The sequence below is a fragment of the Arachis hypogaea genome, chromosome 7 (genome assembly GCF_003086295.3).
Source record: "Arachis hypogaea cultivar Tifrunner chromosome 7, arahy.Tifrunner.gnm2.J5K5, whole genome shotgun sequence".
In the NCBI taxonomy this organism is placed as follows: Eukaryota; Viridiplantae; Streptophyta; class Magnoliopsida; order Fabales; family Fabaceae; genus Arachis; species Arachis hypogaea.
The window spans coordinates 4,103,730-4,122,246 of NC_092042.1; the positions used below are offsets into that span (position 1 = coordinate 4,103,730).

Genomic DNA, 18,517 nt, shown 5'->3' on the forward strand with positions numbered 1-18,517 from the left:
AGCGAGGCGGGTTAGCATTTTGAACTCATTTTAGTTGGCGGGGCGGGCCAGTCCACCCTGTTTATGGGGCGGCCTCGGCGGGACGGGGCGGGACGGGTTAGGGCGGGCTGGCCCGCTTTGCCACCCCTAAAAAAAACTATTTTAAAATTTGGTTTTAAACCATTAGAGGACGATTTTATATGAAAAAAAAAATGGAAATAAAAAATTTTCGACTTATACCTTAGTAAGCAAAATCGTAATTAACCCTTATTCTTATAAGGAGAAAAAAAGACTTTAAATTTCTAATTAGTCTAGCTACGCATCCAAGTATTTTTGGCAACCAAATCTAACAAAGTTAGCCCAAACTCAACAAAAACCACTTTCATTACACCAGCGTGTCACTAACGCAAATATATACTTCTTCGTCGTTGCATTCCTTCTTTTTCGTGTTATTCTTTTTTCTTTGTCTTTGCATTTCTTTTTTTTCTTTGCGTGTTTTCTCTCAATCGTCTTTTTTTATTATTGCTATTGTTGCTACATTTTTTCTTTTTTTCCTTTTAATTGAAATTTATTTAGATCTAAAAATGAATTCGATGTATTTTTATTGATGATTGAATCTTTTTAATTGCTTGTTCAAAACTGAACTAATTTTAATTTATTTATATATTAATTGAGTAGATAATATATTAGTAAAAATTCAGATACATTTATTTTTTCGTAAAGTTAATATTTAAAAATAATTTCACACGCAAAAGATAATACCTAAATTTTCACCTATTATATTTAAAAGTAAAAATTTATACACAATTATTTCTATATAAAATTAATACTTAAAAATTATTAAATAATAATTTAATTAAATCTATTAAATTATTTAATTATTCTTAAATGATCTAATTATGTTTAAATATCAACTCACATAAGCACATTTTTTACGTGAGTTTCTACCAATTTTGAAACACATAGAGAGCATTAGATTCTTTTCTATGTGGAGAAGACACAGCAGAGACAGAGAAAGCAAATGAAGCACCACTTTTAATGCACCCTTCACTCTTCACAACCATCTACCATTCTTTTTCTTCTCTCTCTCTCTCTCTCTCTCTCTCTCTCTCTCTAAATCTCACTCACAAAAGCCTAAAATGCTTCTTCCAACAACGCTCCTAACCTTACTCTGCTTCTTCTTCTTCGATGCGCTTTCCGCCGAAGAAGTGGTCACGTGTTCCAACATCGTTCCCTTCCCTCGCCGCACCGACAAAATCTCCATAACGGACTTCGGCGGTGTTGGCGACGGCGTTACTCTCAACACCAAGGCTTTCCGTGAAGCAGTCTACAGAATCCGTCACCTCCACAGGAACGGCGGCACCGTCCTCTTCGTGCCACCTGGCATCTACGTATCGGAGCCTTTCAATCTCACCAGCCACATGACGCTCTACCTGGCCGCCGGTGCCGTTATCAGAGCCACACAGGTTCCTACTACAACTAACTAATTATATGCGACACATGATTCTGCGCTTTTTTAATATTTTAGTTAGAATTCAATTTTGATGTGATAGCTAAAATAATTATTTTTACATTGATTTCGAAATATTTCGTGAATGTTCATAAAAAAACGATACGATTGGAGGAATGAGAAAAACATTTTTTATATATATCAAAATTAAACCTTTTTAGTTAATAATATATTTCAACTAAATAATATATTTCAATATGTTATGTTAAGAAATCAATGACTTTCTTGAACAATATGAACAATTATCAATACAATAAAAACATATTACACCTCCAAGTTATCCGTCTAAATTTTAATATTAGAATAATCATTCACACACCTAGTAAAATAAACATCCGATATATTTTAATATTTTCATTATCTACTTATACTTTTCCTATTTCAATTAATAGAAATGAAATTGAAACTTAGCTAAAACTTGAGGATTAAACATTTTTTTTTTTCAATTCATTGATCAGTTTATAGTATTCATTGAAAATAAGATATTTGTGAAGCATAATTTAAAAAAAAAATTATAATGTGATTAGTAAAATAGTATTTTAATATATAGATATTCAAACAAGTTTAATTATTCTGTGTACAACTAAAAATAACCCCTTAAGTTTGATTGACATTGGTGCACTCTAATAGAAGCAAATAAGATATGGAAATCATAAAATTATGTAGAAGATAAAAAATAAAGAGAGTTTTATTGTTTATGCATAATGTTAGACTTTAGTGCATCCAATGAGTTGTTGTAACTTTTAACATTACATAGATAAAAGTGGTTTCTCTTTTTTAGATTGGGGTGAAAGGTAATTTAATTACTTTTATTCATTTTAGAATAGTGTAAAAAAAGTTTTACACGTAAATATTAAAATCAACAAATTCCTTTACTTTCTTATTATTTGATGCGATCATTTTTTTTCAGAAAAAAATAATTTTTCTAATATTAATTTTTAAACCGGTATCTTTTATTTTGACTAACATTTGAAAGTTTGTTTAGACTTCATAGAAAAAAAATATTTCACTAGATTTTTAAAAGTTTTTTTGTGGGCTTTTAGATAAGGTTTTTTGATTTTTCAACGGTATCTTTCAACCCGATAGGTCAAGGACAGATCAGGTTAATTAAGTAAAATGCTCTACGAAGCTGTAAATTAGTTCAAATTAATTAAGGCTGGATTTAATATCACATGACCTAACCTATCGTTTTGACATTTTTTTCCCAAAATAAATATTTATTGTCATTTATGTTGCTGTTAAACATTTCAGGAAATAGTATCAAGTTTTATGATTACTAAGGTTCTAATTAAAAACTTTGGATAATGACTTTATTGGAAAATATTTGAACATGACGTTTATCCATATTATTTTAGCTTTAAGCAGGTCTATTTGTAATTTGTTATCTTGTCTGTATGTGTTTATTATATTGCTATGTGAAAACTCTTGCTGGGCAATACAGTGAAAGAAAAAGACTTGAGGTCTTGGTTCTATTCATACTTGACAAGCGTCCATTTTTTGCTACAAGTACCAATGACATTAATAAATATTCTATGGGAAAACACTATTTTAAGGTCACAGATTAAAATTACAGTAGCAATTTACTACAAAGCATTCCTTCTTATATATGGTTATCATGATGGTTTGGGTCCATATGACCACGTTTATTAATATGGTTGGTAGCAGTGTACTATAAAGTCATAGATGATTGTATAATGGATCGTATTCATTGGAAACGGACAATCTATAATTGCTATGGCGGGTCCCTTTTTCCTATGGGTGAGATTGAAAAAGCATATTGATGGGTCTTTGTCTTCATCACTAGCATGGCAGCATGTGCATGACATTTATAGCCTTTAGCAAAAATAATTTAATGGGGCAGCATAGATAGCTGGCACTGCTGTCTTTTTCATTTGATGAACAAGTAAGTGTGTAAATACTGAATAAGATACTGACTTATAGGAGGTTCCATATATATGGTGGACTAATTTTAGCCACTTCTCATACTTGTTCAATCTTTGCTCATTGAAGCAATGTGTATAATGTGACATTATAAAATTGACTAATAGAATTTGGGAAGGTGAAAAATCATGGTTGGTAGTTATTTGGGATTATTTGACACCCCCCCCCCCCCTTTTCTGAATTTCGTTAGGTTATGCACCGTAGTTGCATGGAAATTAAATCCTTTATTCTTAGGCGTAGGAATTTTGACATTGTAATACTTAAAACTTAGGCAGCTTATAATAGCAACGTTTTACCACTACTTTGGTCAATTACTTGTTGGAGTACTCTTAGTTCTTTAGCATTGTTCCTTGCATAAACAATATTGAAGTATCCATTTTTATCTTCCTCATGAATGCATGGTTATCAGCTAGCCAGTGGCTACACACAAAATCAACATATATTCAATCACACTCAACAACATGCCAGGTGGTATAAGTTCCAAAGCTTGTGAGTCTGTTTGGACCTTCAATATGTATCCATGAACCATTATAGTGTTGAATATCAAAATATATTTTTTCAATAAATTAACAAACTTAACAAATGCTTTCTCTGCTAGCATGTGAATATAATCTCCATTTCTCATAGTTAGAAACTTCACAAAGCCTTTTTCCACTAGATGGGATTGGCTACATGGATCAAAACATCGTTGCATTCTGTCCATGCATTGGGATGCGACAAAGTTTTACGTAAGCTGTCGTAAGCCTAACACAATCCTCCTCATTTTTCTGGGCTTGGCACTGGCTATGTAAACATAGGCCGAGTTCAATGCTCATTGTTAGAGATTAAAAAGAGAAGGTTTAAAAGTAAAAGTTCAGATGAACAATGACTTCAATGATCCTAAAACTAATTGGTGCTCTTCTTTGCATTCCTTAGGATTTGTCAACTTGGCCCTTGATTGCACCATTGCCATCTTATGGCAGAGGAAGGGAGCTCCCCGGAGGAAGGTATATGAGTTTTCTCCATGGAGATGGACTTGAGGATGTGATAATCACAGGTTTGTATCTAATAATATTCAATATCTTCGGAGGAAACTATGAAAAAATATGTTGCTAATGCTTAATACTAAATCAAATTTTCATTTTATATAGTTATACCACTGAGTGCACCATATAACTTTTTATAAGTATATAAAGCATGATATCTAGAATAATTAAGAGGAGTAAAAGGAAATTGCATGCTGGAAAAGCCTTGTATTCCATGGTCATAATTTTATTGATTGCATATGGAGCAGTACGCTTCTCCGGTTATTTTAAGTCTTTGAGCTATCATGTAAAAACTGGACTGATTCTCTTTCTTATCGATATTTATATGTTCATAGGGGAGAACGGGACAATTGATGGTCAAGGAGAAGTGTGGTGGAACATGTGGAGAAAGCAAACACTTAAGTTTACCAGACCAAACCTTGTTGAATTTGTGAACTCCAAAAATATTATAATTTCAAATGTGATTTTCAAGGATTCTCCCTTCTGGAACATACATCCAGTTTACTGCAGGTATTGGTCAAGTATATAGGTCATGAAGAGTTATCTTTTTCTTTCTAACGTTGGTTTAACATGATTATGGCCAATTCTTATAAGTTTGTACTATTACTTAATAGTTCATGCTCTTGTTACTTTGTTGCTTGTGGCGGCTTGGACTAGCCATTACCTTGAAATCTGATTCGAAACTTTCTTGCTTCCTTCCAGCAATGTCGTCGTAAGATTCACCACTATTTTGGCCCCACGTGACTCTCCTAATACTGATGGAATTGATCCAGGTTTGTATATTATAATAAACAATCAAAGGACTAATGAACCTCATTATTGTTGTATTATTGTGAGTTTTACATATTGGTTGTTGTACCTTTTCTTTCTAAGATAAACAATGCATTGTCTCATACAGGACATGAAAAAATATGGGGATTATGAACATTGATTATTCCACGAGTTCAGTTAGTGGATTGTTACCTTGTTTGAAAAGTAAGATTATCCTTGTTTTGATTTAATCTTATATAATATATATGATTCATGTATGTAGATTCAAGTTCAAATGTCTGCATAGAGGACTCATATATATCTACTGGAGATGATCTTGTGGCTGTGAAGAGTGGTTGGGACGAATACGGTATTGCTTATGGTCGCCCTAGCTCCGACATTACCATCCGGCGTGTAACTGGTTCATCTCCATTTTCCGGCATTGCAGTCGGCAGTGAAACCTCCGGCGGGGTGGAGAATGTGCTCGCCGAACACATCAACCTTTTCAAGATGGGAGTAGGCATCCATGTCAAGACTAACACAGGCAGGGGAGGGCTTATACATAACATAACAGTGTCTCGTGTATATAGAGGATGCAAGGAAGGGAATAAAGATTTCTGGGGATGTTGGGGGCCATCCTGATGACAGGTTTGACCCTAACGCTCTCCCAGTTGTGAAGGGCATAACTATCAATAATGTGTGGGGTGTGAAGGTTCTTCAAGCTGGCTTGATAAAAGGGTTGAATAAAGCACCTTTCACTGAGGTTTGTTTATCTGATATCAACCTTCATGGGGAGACAGGACCTAGAACACCACCTTGGCAGTGTTCTGATGTGGTTGGTGTTGCTCATCAGGTTAGCCCTTGGCCTTGTTCTGAGCTGATTAGCCAACAATCTGGATCATGTGGCAATTTTTCATGAGTTTATGTTGATGGAGGATTTTCCCCCTAATCAAGTATTAATAGTGGTAACTAAGTGCTTCTCATATTGATTTATTTATTATCGTGAAAGAAAAATCTTCTCAACTCATATGAATATATGATTTATGATAAAGCACATACTTGTAACTTGTTCCCATTGGACTACATGTATGTACATGCATAGGGATCTCAAATTTCGAGAAATCAAAATTAGAGGATTGAACTCTTTCTTTCAATTAATTTCCGCATTTTTACTAGATACTTAGGGGAATGAAATTGATGAATTCATAAAGTATTTTATAGGAGGGATAACTAAGAGTGATTATCACTCAATTAATTTTTCAATTTTCGATGGACTGGTTACCAAAATATGACTGGAAACAATTGATGAATTCAAGGGTGAATTTAAGGGTAAAGTATGCTCTTTTTCTTTTGACATTAGTTATTGATATTACACAAAACAAGTTTAATCACCCGTGTCATGCACGTGATAAAATTGAAATTATAATTTTAAATTATTTTGTTAAAATTAATTTAAATTATAATAATTTGATTAATAAAAATATACATGTTATGTATTATTTGTTTTTTCTTAAGCTAGTGTTAAATATATTAACTCTAAAATAGTTATTAATTAGTTTTAGTAATTTACTTTCTTCAATAAATCAAACATATATACTCAATGTGACCATAAATAACTTAATAATATTTAGACCCACCAACAAAGTTTTATATGTTGTTTTACTATCAAGTAAGAACATATCAAAATTAGCTCAAAATAAATAAGAAATTATTAGAGAATTCTAATGCATAAAATTCTCTAATAAACAATAAATAATCTAAATCTACTAAAAAACAACTTAACACTTTTCTTTGATGCCTGCAAAACATATACGTGAAATAATATTATATCAATGTTAGTATACATTTTTACAATTATCGACCGTATTTACTATACATGACTCATTCTTAAAAGTTATTCTATACACGTGTGCAGTCAGAAGATAAATTACTGGACTTTATTTTACTTTTCTAAATTATTATAATTATGCATTATTCATTAAATGCTAATTATAATATTGTAATATAATTATAATAAATATATTTTTCTAAAATAAATTTAGAAGAGAGAATAGTACTTTCATTTTGGAGGAAAAATGAATTCATGAGAAATTGACACTTCACTTTTATTAGTTGATAATGTATCAAATATTGATTTTATATAATTATAATAAAAATATTTCTCTAAATTAGTATAATCATGCATTATTCGTTAAATGTTAGTTGTAATATAATTATAATAAATATATTTTTCTAAAATAAATTTAGAAAAGAAAATAGTGATTTTATTTTAGAGAAAAAATGAATTCATGAGAAATTAACACCTCACTTTTATTAGTTGGAGAAAAATCCAGTTTTAGTATATTTTGTCATTATTATACATTTTTCTCTAATCATATATCCACTGTTTTCTTTTTGTTTTAGCATTTTGAACTTGGGTTAAACTTCTATTATATGATAGAATTAATATAAGTATATTTTATTATTAAATAAACAAAGTTAATATAAAATAAAATTATACATAAAAAAAAGCAAAGAAAATAAAATTAAAATAGCAAAAGTGATAAAAAGATTATTTTTATAATTTTGTTTTGTCATTTTTATGTATAGAAGATTAGAAAATATTAAATTTTTAACTAAATTAATTTATATTTGTTGTATTCAATTTAAATAAGTAATAAATTATCTTATTTTAATTTATTCCTTAAATTTATATATAATAAAAATTAAATCAAATAATTAATATACATAATTTTAAATTGTGTGATACTTAAATATCTATTCAAATCAATTAATTGATATAATTAATTCATCATAATGAATTGACTTTAATGAGTTAAACAAAATAAAACAGAAGCAATTGATGAATTAATTTGAATTTTTCAAGAGTAAGTATTTTATAGGAGGGATAACTAAGAGTGATTATCACTCAATTAATTTTTCAATTTTCGATGGACTGGTTACCAAAATATGACTGGAAACAATTGATGAATTCAAGGGTGAATTTAAGGGTAAAGTATGCTCCTTTTCTTTTGACATTAGTTATTGATATTACACAAAATATAGAGAGATGATTAATGTCATATTTATAAGTGAGCACTATATCTCAAAGAAAGTCTTATCACATGTTATATAACAAAAATGCTGCATCAAATGTCATATAATCTATGTGCCAAGGACATTAGGGAAGTGATTGGATGATTGCTTACTTGAATATAAATTTTGGTTTGGTAAATTTTTTTTAAAATGTGTTTGTGTTTTTTGAAAAGCACAAAGTTTTTTTATTTTGTATTTAGTAAATAAAAAAGATTTATGTTTGTATTTGTAATTTTTAAAAAATAGGAGTACTTTTGAAAGTATTTAAGATGGAACTTTTTAAAAAGAATTTGTATTTATCAAAATTAAAAAGTCTAATATAATTTTATATATTAATATCTATTATAATATTTTTAAATTTTAAAATTATTTTATGAAATATATTTATTATTATTTGTGTTTATTAAAAATTATTTTTAATTTAATTTATCAAACATAGATGTTACCATTTTTAAAAAATTATGTTTTAAAAACAAATTTTTAATTTTTTATAAACTACTTTTCAAAAGTTTTTTATAAGTCTGTTCAAACAAAGGATAAAAAAATTAGCATCAGGCCAAACTAGAGTAATTTTTATTTTTTATAAGCGTAAGCAGTTATTTCTAAATTGTAAAAAGAATTATGAGAGATTTATATATATGTAATACGAACATGATTTAAAATACATGGAATACGAACACAAATATTTTTTTTCAACCAAATTTCAACTCAAAAAAATAGGGCTCATTGTTTTTTTTGCTAAAAATAAACGCGAATCGGATCGAATATGACCAAAATTTCGATCTAATCCACACTAAAATTATCGGATCGGATTTCGGATATATCCACAAAATATATAAATTATTTAAAAAGATTATTTTTATTAAAAAATATCAATAAAATTATTTTTTCACTCCTTTAAATATATTTATTCTTAAAATATTATTAAACATATTTTTTTTAAATAATAAAAATAAAATAATACAAGATATATGATAATAATTAGTTGATTTTTTTGTGTCTAAACAAAAAAAAAAAAAAAACCAAAACAAACACCTCCTAAATCAGAAGTGATGATTTGTTGGAGAACATTACTAGGCTCTGACCTAATTATTACTTCAACCCTAAAAAGAACCTCATTACCAGGCACGACCTTTTTAAACTAAGCCTCAATGGAGGTACCTTCAAACGAGTCAATAAAGCGAGGGTCTAACATTTGTCAAAGACTATTGGATTTAACACAGTCCCACATGCAATGTTCAATTGTCTCCTAAACTGTATTGCATTTCTGGTATAAATCCGAACTAGCTAGATGTCGCTTGAATCAGAAAGCCTCCATCGGGAGAGTGTTATAAAGTCCAATCCACATAGTGAATTTGATATTTTTTGAAAGATTTAAATGTCAAATCCAACTCCAATCACTATTTCTATTCCAATTCACTTTATGTTTTAACAACCCATTGTAACCTTCTCTTGTTCTGTACCCTTTTGCCCTTGTAGGCCATCAACTCCACCCCAGATCGAGGTCCGCCGAATTTAGGTAGGAAAAGCCGCAAATGAATTGTATAATTGCAAGAGGAATTGTCTTAGCAAGCGTATCTACCACCTAAGATCCATCACGCGGTTCACGCTACAAATCAGCCACTACAAATTATGACTCAGATATGTGAGCATAGGAAATAATATCATAAAGCCTTTCAAACGGGATCCATTCATCATACTACATGGATTGCTACACATCCCCTGTATTCCACTTAAACCCATATTTAAGAGCCTCATATGTTTTAAGAATGTTCTTTCAAGTGGGCGACGCATTCTATCCATGACTACCACCAAAACAATTCGAATTTTGGAAGTATTTTTACATCACAAACTGCACCCACAGTTTGTTTCTATTGTTGAAACAATCCCAAACCAACCTGCCAAGAAGTGCCAGATTAGCACAGTATGTATATCTTACACCTAAATCATCTACTTTTTTGGGAGTAATAGCTATTTTCTTAACCAATGGCAACTCTCTCCCATTATTATGGCCTCTTCATAAGAACTGTTGCATCAACAAATCAATTTTTTCACATGCATACTTTAGAAGGAGAATAACTGCATGTTATAGATCGGAATAGAAGTTATTATCAACTTAACCAAACAAAATCTTTCTGTCTTATTCAGCAGACACCCCTTCCAACTAGCAAACTTGTTCTGAATTTTTTCATTGACTTCTTGAATCGACCTCCTAAAAGACTTTTCATGCCTAATATTAACTTCTAGGTACCTTTCCAAGTCTTGACAAAAATGAATACTAGAGACTCATGAGAGCATTTTCTTCCTTCTCACAGAAATATTTTTTGAACATTGAACCCTAAACTTACTAAGATTCATCCGCAGGCTTGATACTTTGGAGAATAAAGTCCATGCACTTCATAACTTCCTCTACCTGAGTTTTCGTAGCTTTACAGAATAGCAGTAGATCATCAGCAAATATCAAATAAGATATTTTCGGGTCATATCTGAAAACTGATATCGGTATCCACGAGCCTTGAGAAATTTAATGAACAATAAAACAAGCAAGACACTCCATACAAAACACAAAGAGATAACGGGGCATGAAATTCTCTTGTCTCAAACTCTTCTAAGGGTTAAAGCTCTGGAATAAAACATAAAATTAATATTTAATTATTTATTTATTTATTTTTGTAGATTTGCGGATACGTGGATACATATATAAAATCCGCAATTTAATTCTATTAGCGTGTGGATTGAATCCAATTCAATAGTTTTGTAAATCAGATTGATATCCATAATTTTTAGATCGAATTTGGATAAACACCGTGAATATACGAATTGAATCTGATTCATGAACACCTCTATTTTCTTTTTCCTCAACCACATCCTTTTGTTTCTGTTTTTTCAGTTAAAAACGTTCAAAAGTTTTATATACCCAAATATTAAACGTGAAAGTAACTCTATTTTATGTTTGTCGCAAAAATAATACTTTAAAATAACAGATATAATTAAATAAGGGTAAAAAACGTAAACAAGCCAAGGAAAGAACAATTTGACACAAATAAGCCAAAGCAAAATCTGATTCATCAATCAACCAAAGCACATTTCTATGTAGTTCGAACCAATTTGGTTTGAACTCAGTTTCCATGTAATTCGAACCAATTATGTTCGAACTCCAACTCTATAATTCGAACCAATTAGGTTCGAATTACACACATTAAGTATGGGGGAACGTTGCTTGTCGCGATTGCACAGGACGGAAACTCCAACATACTCCCTGTTGCATTCGCATTAGTCGATGGTGAGAATGCTGAGTCTGGTCCTTCTTTCTCTCCCACCTGCGTGAGCATGTGACACTGCAACCGGGTCTGCTGGTTATCTCGGACAGGCATAACGGCATCAAGGCCGCGCTTGAGGCTCCTGACGGAGGCTGGTTACCTCCATCTGCATACCGGGCATTCTGCATTCGACATGTTGCGGCAAATTTTGCCCTCACCTTCAAGGGCAAAGACGCAAGGAGGCTACTTGTGAATGCGGCGTACGCTAAGACCGAGGTCGAGTTCCATTACTGGTTTGATATTCTTAGGTCCGAAGACCCGGCGATGTATGACTGGGCGAACCGGATTGAGTATTCGTTGTGGACATAGCATTGTGATGAGGGGCGTAGATTCAGACACATGACGACGAATATATCTGAGTGTGTGAACTCGATCCTCAAGGGTGTTAGAAACCTTCCTGTGTGCTCGCTGGTGAAGGCAACATACGGAAGGTTGGCCGAAATATTTGTTCGCAAAGGGAGAGAGGCTGAGGCGCAGATGGGAACCGGACAACAATTTAGTCAGCACTTGGTGAAGTGTATAGAGGCCAGCTTGAAGACGGCTAGGTGCTTCACGGTTACTGTGTACGACAGAGATAACTCCGAGTTCACTGTCGCCGAGACAACTCCGACTGTTTCTTTCTCACTGGGTAGCTACAGAGTCTCGCTTGCATTTCAGACATGTGACTGTGGATACTTCCAGACACTTCATTTCCCATGTCCCCATGCACTAGCATGCTGTGCCTACTCACGGCTTACATGGGAGCCTTACGTCCACCAGGTGTATCGTCTTAGTTCGGTCTTCAGTGTGTATCGGATGGGTTTCACACCTCCCATTCCGGAGGGTTTCTGGCCACCATATGACGGGCCGACTGTCATCCCTGACCCCAATAAGAAGCGTGCGAGAGAGCGTCGTCCGAGGTCCACTCGGATACAGATCAATATGGACGAGGTAGATCCGAACCGGCCAAAGAGATGTGGGCTTTGTCGGCAGCCCGGCCACACACGCCGGAGTTGCCCACAGCTCGGAGGAGCAGAGCACACACGGGGGCATGATTAGGTGTATTGGTGGCTTTGGTACTTTTGTTGTTTTCAATTTCGCGTTTAGATTCCACTATTATCAGTTTTCTTACTTGTAGTTGGTGACTGATAGAATTTGTTAACGTTAGTGTGATGTACTTTGAATGGGATTTTAGTTAATGAATATGTTATGTCTCCGCAGTTTTAAACGAAATGTATGTCTAATGCACACCGGAATAAATAACTGTGCGAGTTTTATTAAGCCATGATGCAGAAACTATGTTCGTAACTTAAATTGCTGTGTGGAACGAATTCTTAGTAATTCGAACCATATTAGTTCGAATTACTTGGTGGCTATTTCTTCACTCTAATTCGAACCTAATTGGTTCGAATTATAGAGTTGGAGTTCGAACCTAATTGGTTCGAATTATGTGGCAAACGTTTACAATGTGTAATTCGAACCTAATTGGTTCGAATTATATGGAAATTGAATTTGAACCAAATTGGTTCGAACTACATAGAAATGTGCTTTGGTTGACTGATGAATCAGATTTTGTTTTGGCTTATTTGTGTCAAATTGTTCTCTCTTTGGCTTGTTTACGTTTTTTACCCATTAAATAATTATAAAAAAAATATTTTATGTATTAAATTTAAAATTTCGAAAAAAAAAACGAAAAGAAAATTGGCAATTTGGCATATTCGGAATCTGTGGGGAGTGGCAGCAGTAGGTACAGCCGCAATTAGAACACAAACAAGAAACAAACGTAGCTCCAAACTTTCAACTCTGCAACACTTTCGGAACCATTAAAGCTTAAAGCTCACACCTTTCAGTTTTTGAGGTTCCAATTCCACCTTCCAACTCCAGAAAACGACACAACCCTATGGCCGTTTCAGCAGCAATTTCACTTTCCTTTCTCAACACTGTCTCTGTCACATAAACAAAACAACAAACACATCATCTTCATATCATCGCATTCTCTCTCTCTCTCTCTCTCTCTCTCTCTCTCTCTCTCTCTCTCTCTCTCTCTCTCTCTCTCTCTCTCTCTTCTGATGGCTATTGTTGCCGCTGCAGCTGCTGCTGCTTCTTCTCTCCCCTCTGGTAATTTTTTCCCCGTTGCTCAAAACCCAACTCGTCAACTTGAAAATTATAAAAAAAAAAAGTTTTTTTTTTGGGGGGGGGGTGTTCTGTGAAATTTGAGATTTGGATTATTTGTTAAGAAAAAAAAAAACAGAATGCAGAGCATAGAGAAGCTCATGTAATGTAATGAAACTATATAAAATTAGTTGTGGGAGTGTTAGGTAACTATTGGGGCTGATTGAGTTTTGAATGATCGAGTTTTTTTATAATACTTGTTGTACACTTAATTGCAGAAGGGATATGTCATTCAATATCATGTGGAAATGGAACCACGAGCAATTCAATGAAATCTCCTATTGATGGTAGAAGAGTGCATGACTTTACTGGCATGAGGTGCTTACATGAGTAACGGTTATCTAATATCTATCCTTATTCACAGAAAAGATTGATCTGCTCACTGTTCTCTTGCTGATATGAGTGTAACTGCTCACCCTTGATCCACATGAACATAATATTCATGTGTTATTAACTATATGTTGTTCTCGTCGTTGTTGTTGCAAGATTTGAATTCTCTCATCCAAGTAATTTTATGGCATTTCACATGATTTGAAGAGGAACCACCTAGGATCATGAAAATAAGAATGTTATAGTTTTAAATTAGTAATATAATTATTGATCATATCACAACAATATTTTCGGTTGGCCTTATTCTCTTGATTCTGCAACCAAATATCCATCCAATGTTATTCAGTGGCAATTGACAAAATCAAAATGTGTGTCTGCATTTTGTTATATCGGTTCATTATCGTCACATTTCTAATCTTAGCTTTAGGAAGTTATTGTTCCTGGAAGATATAACTTGCATTGTTTACTGAAAATCGTTTTGGTTATCTTTAGAGGCAAAAGTTCAGTTTTTGGATCATCACACTTCCTTTGGCTGTCTATGGGCCACGATCTGTGCCTTTCAAAGGTTTGTGTTGCTGCAGACTATTCAGATTCTGTACCGGATTCATCTAATTACATGAATAAACAAGGTTATCATCCTCTTGAAGAACTGAAAGTTTCCCACAATACTCGCCCAGCTAGACTCTCTCCTGCTGAGACAGCAAGAAACACTGTTGAGGTTTGTGGCTATTTACTTTTTTTGTTCTCCACCCCCCCCCCTTCCCTCTCTCTTCTTTTTTCCCCTTAGATGCATAATTTAGTGCATTTCATTTGCTGGACATATTGAAGCATCTGTATGCTTATATCAACTTGACCTTTTTGTATGTATTAGGCTAATAGAAATGCTTTGCTGGTATTTCCTGGAACTGTACACTCTGAACCACATGAACAGATTTCATGGTCTGAGTTTCAATATCTTGTTGATGATTATGGAGGTTTGTATATATGTGTGCGTGTGTGTGTGAAATGTGAATTATCATGTGCTTGCATTATTTAATGATTTAACATTAATTTAATCACTGAATGCTTAAGCTTTCTATTGCCTTTTTCTGTGTAGACATATATTTCATAATCTCTGAAGACGCAAACATTTTGGAGGATCGTGGTGCAGATAACCCAGTGGTAAGAACTTTGCGGCCATGTTTGAAGGGTAATTGTTAAGTACCTAAGGAAACTGAGAAACTACACCTTAAAAGCTAGCTATTAAGGAGGAAAAAACCACTTTCCTTAAATACAACATCAAACATCCCATACTATCTGATGTGAGACTTTGGACATCCCATAATACCCAAGTCAACAATACACCACCCCTGGAGAACCGATGTCCATGGCAACTTCACTCTATCAACACTGACCACAACAAAAACTTTGATACCACTGTTAAGTACATAGGGAAAGTGGGAAACTACACCTTAAAAGTTAGCTATTAAGGCGGAAGAATCACTCCTTAAATACAACATTAAGCATCCCATACTACTTGATGCAGGACTTTGGGCACCCCATAATACCCAAGTCCCTAAGAGTAGCCTTATTTATTTCATCGAAGTTGTGGTTGTGAAATTGACGTTCAAGATTTGACTCTCTTCAGAATGCTTTGATTGGAATGGACATTCCCATATATGATAATAGAAGAACAGCTAGTCAATATGACCTTTTTGATGCTGGAAGCAATGAGGAATTCCCATTTGATGATGACTATGTTGAGGTTTGCATTTTCAAATGCTTAGCTTACATAATGTTATTAGTTGTTCTAGCTACTACTTACTTCTATTGTATGCACAAAATTTACAATGTTATTTTCTGGTAACAGGTTCTGGAGATGGAAGAATCTAATTTCCCAGTGAATTGGGGGCTGCCAGATACTACCAGCATTGTTCATCCTATTTACTTTTCCAAGTGCTTAACAAAGGTTCTCTCCCCTCCCCTCCCCCCCCCCCCCCCCTTTCCCCAAATAAAAAAGGAAAAAACTTTTCTTTCCTCTGTCCTTTTTTTTTCGTGTTGCATGGTAGAACTGATTACTAATAGTTTCAAGAAATGATATTGAATCTTTGTAAAATTCTTATGCAGGCTTTGAACATGGAATATGTCAAGAAAATGAACCATCCTTCAAATGGTGTTTCTATTTTGGGGTATCTTAGACCTGCTTTTGTTGACGAAGAGTCATATCTGAGAATGATATGTCACCCCGAAGATGTGGATGGATACAACTTGGAACGTACAGGTATCTGGTTTTTCTAATCTTGATATTCTGGATCATCTGATTTCTTGTTTATGATTTGCTATAAAGTCATTATGGTTTTTCCATGAGAAACTTTTTAAAGTTGTACTTTAAAATTGTTGCAGAAAGATCTTGTGTAGTTGAGTGAAGTTGTGTATTTATTTTATTAAACATTCAAAACTTCATAGAAGTTGGTTGAGTTTCAACCACTCTTTCCTAGGATGCCAATCTAGTGTAGGAATACCTACAATGCATGCTTGTTATTTATCATTGCAATCCTATGAGTATATCACTAGCAAAGGCAGATTCCCCTCTTTCCAACCAGTGTATGAAATCTTACTTTCTGTAATACAGAATCATACATAACTTGTCTTTCAAACTTGATTTTCTTTTTTCATTTTTAAACTTTTAGACACTGAAGAATTACGCTCAAAGAGTTTTAGTGATCAAAGAGACTCTGGGTTGACACTATATCGATTGGAGATCCTGAAAATCAAGTTATATTCTGTGTATGGATGTCAGGCATGTATCTCAAACTGGCTTCATACATATGCTGAATAATGTTATCTCTACAATTTGGAGTTTTGTTTAGAGAACAGAAAGTGTACAGAGCTATTCTTAATTACAAGTTATGAATGTTCTGCCTACCCAAAATATTTGCAGTCCGATATTAATTTGCTAGATTTTCAAGATGCTGAACCCGATATTCTGGTGCACTCTTCTTTGGCAATTCTGGAACACTTCAACCAAAACTGTGATGATGCTCTTAAAGCTCTTTGCAAAAAGAAGGGTCTTGATATTGAGGTAATCCATATTTTCAACATTTTATCCTTCTTTGGTTACTGTCTTTCTTTAAAATTAACATGCAGTTTGAAACATATAGTGTCCATAAAAGGATGAATAAAATGCCTATATAACATATTGTCACAAAAGTCTTTGAAACAGCTTAATGAAAATTTACGCTATACAACCATTATATTTGAGAAACTAATTTGACTCAAGGTAATGAAACTTAATAGGTTTTTGCTGATTTATTTAGTTCATTTTGTTACTTGGCTTTCAGGGAGCTTGCTTAATTGGGGTTGACAGCCTAGGCATGGATGTTAGAGTTTTCAAAGGGTCAGAAGTGAAAACGCATCGCTTTCCATTCAAAGTGCAGGTAAGCATCTTAGGTTTAAATCAAATGCATATTTTTTTTGGTTGATTCTCTGATGTCATGGATCCTCTTAGTTGAACTTCTTGCCTAACACAAATAACAGTGGTTTAGATAGTTTATTTACAATCGTTTAGAAAATCTGAGACCACCACGTAGGTTATTATTGCGCACCATCTAATTGACCCTTCTCATATAAGCTTTTGTGAAGTCATGGATACGAGTTTGGTTAAAGAAAAGTGTCTCTCATTCTCTTGTGATCCCTTTTCAAACTCATAAATGGATTTTTTCCTCTTTCCATTTGCAGGCCAACTCTGTATCTGTAGCTGAAAAACAGATTCGGCAACTTTTGTTTCCCCGATCTCGCCGAAAGAAGTGTGTGAAGTCATGGCGGAGTGCTTAGAATCCGCCAAGAGTAGACTATCCCTAAGCTGAGTTGGTCCTTATTTTCTGATTTTCCTTTTCTTTCTGCCTTAATTAGAGCCTGATCCGGAGCAATTAAGATGTACATTAAGATGTATGAATAGGTCTATAATTTGTACATTATTTCCAGGTTAGTCCTATACCTCAATTTTTCATCTATATCATGAAGTTTAGGGAAAAAGGAAGTTAAGGGCATTGCCCACTTTACTAAGGGGGATTACTGTATGCAAGAATCAAAACTCACCATGGTCTTTTGATCCTTGCTGGCTAAACCAACCCCCATTGGCATCTATTTCAGGTTGTAAAAGGGTTAAGGTGGTTGCTAACTTGTTTCCTTTTCACTTCTCTACTTAGTTCAAAACTCCAAAAAATTGTAACCTCTTTTTCCTGACAATAATAAGAATAATAAGTGGTGCCAAGGGTTTTCTTCTTTACAGAAATTATAGTATGGCTTTATATTATGTTTTCACAATTATAAGAGTAACACTATTGTACAAAAATTGTAATACCCAACCAAATTTGAGTTACTATTTTCATTCCTGATTTCTGTCAGAGCATAATTCTAGCCAAATAAATGCCCTCCTAATGAAAAGCGAAATGAAG

At 33.4% G+C, this 18,517-nt stretch overlaps 2 protein-coding genes and 1 pseudogene across 2 annotated transcripts; all 3 read left to right on the top strand.

Moving 5' to 3' along the window:
- The first annotated feature begins 930 nt into the window (after positions 1-930).
- On the top strand, positions 931-6,359 carry LOC112702085 (probable polygalacturonase; annotated as a pseudogene).
- Positions 6,360-11,939: 5,580 nt separating this feature from the next.
- On the top strand, positions 11,940-12,638 carry LOC114924298 (uncharacterized). The gene has a single exon (XM_029288230.1). It carries the CDS (start codon positions 11,940-11,942, stop codon positions 12,636-12,638), a length of 699 nt encoding a protein of 232 aa, XP_029144063.1.
- Positions 12,639-13,324: 686 nt separating this feature from the next.
- Positions 13,325-18,354, top strand: LOC112702086 (uncharacterized protein At3g49140). The gene is made up of 12 exons (XM_025752983.3): positions 13,325-13,697; positions 13,970-14,069; positions 14,574-14,799; positions 14,953-15,055; positions 15,178-15,242; positions 15,709-15,825; positions 15,931-16,029; positions 16,188-16,341; positions 16,751-16,860; positions 17,002-17,142; positions 17,402-17,497; positions 17,799-18,354. Exons 1-12 carry the CDS (start codon positions 13,649-13,651, stop codon positions 17,892-17,894), a joined length of 1,356 nt encoding a protein of 451 aa, XP_025608768.1. The 5' UTR covers positions 13,325-13,648; the 3' UTR covers positions 17,895-18,354.
- The last annotated feature ends 163 nt before the right edge of the window (positions 18,355-18,517 follow it).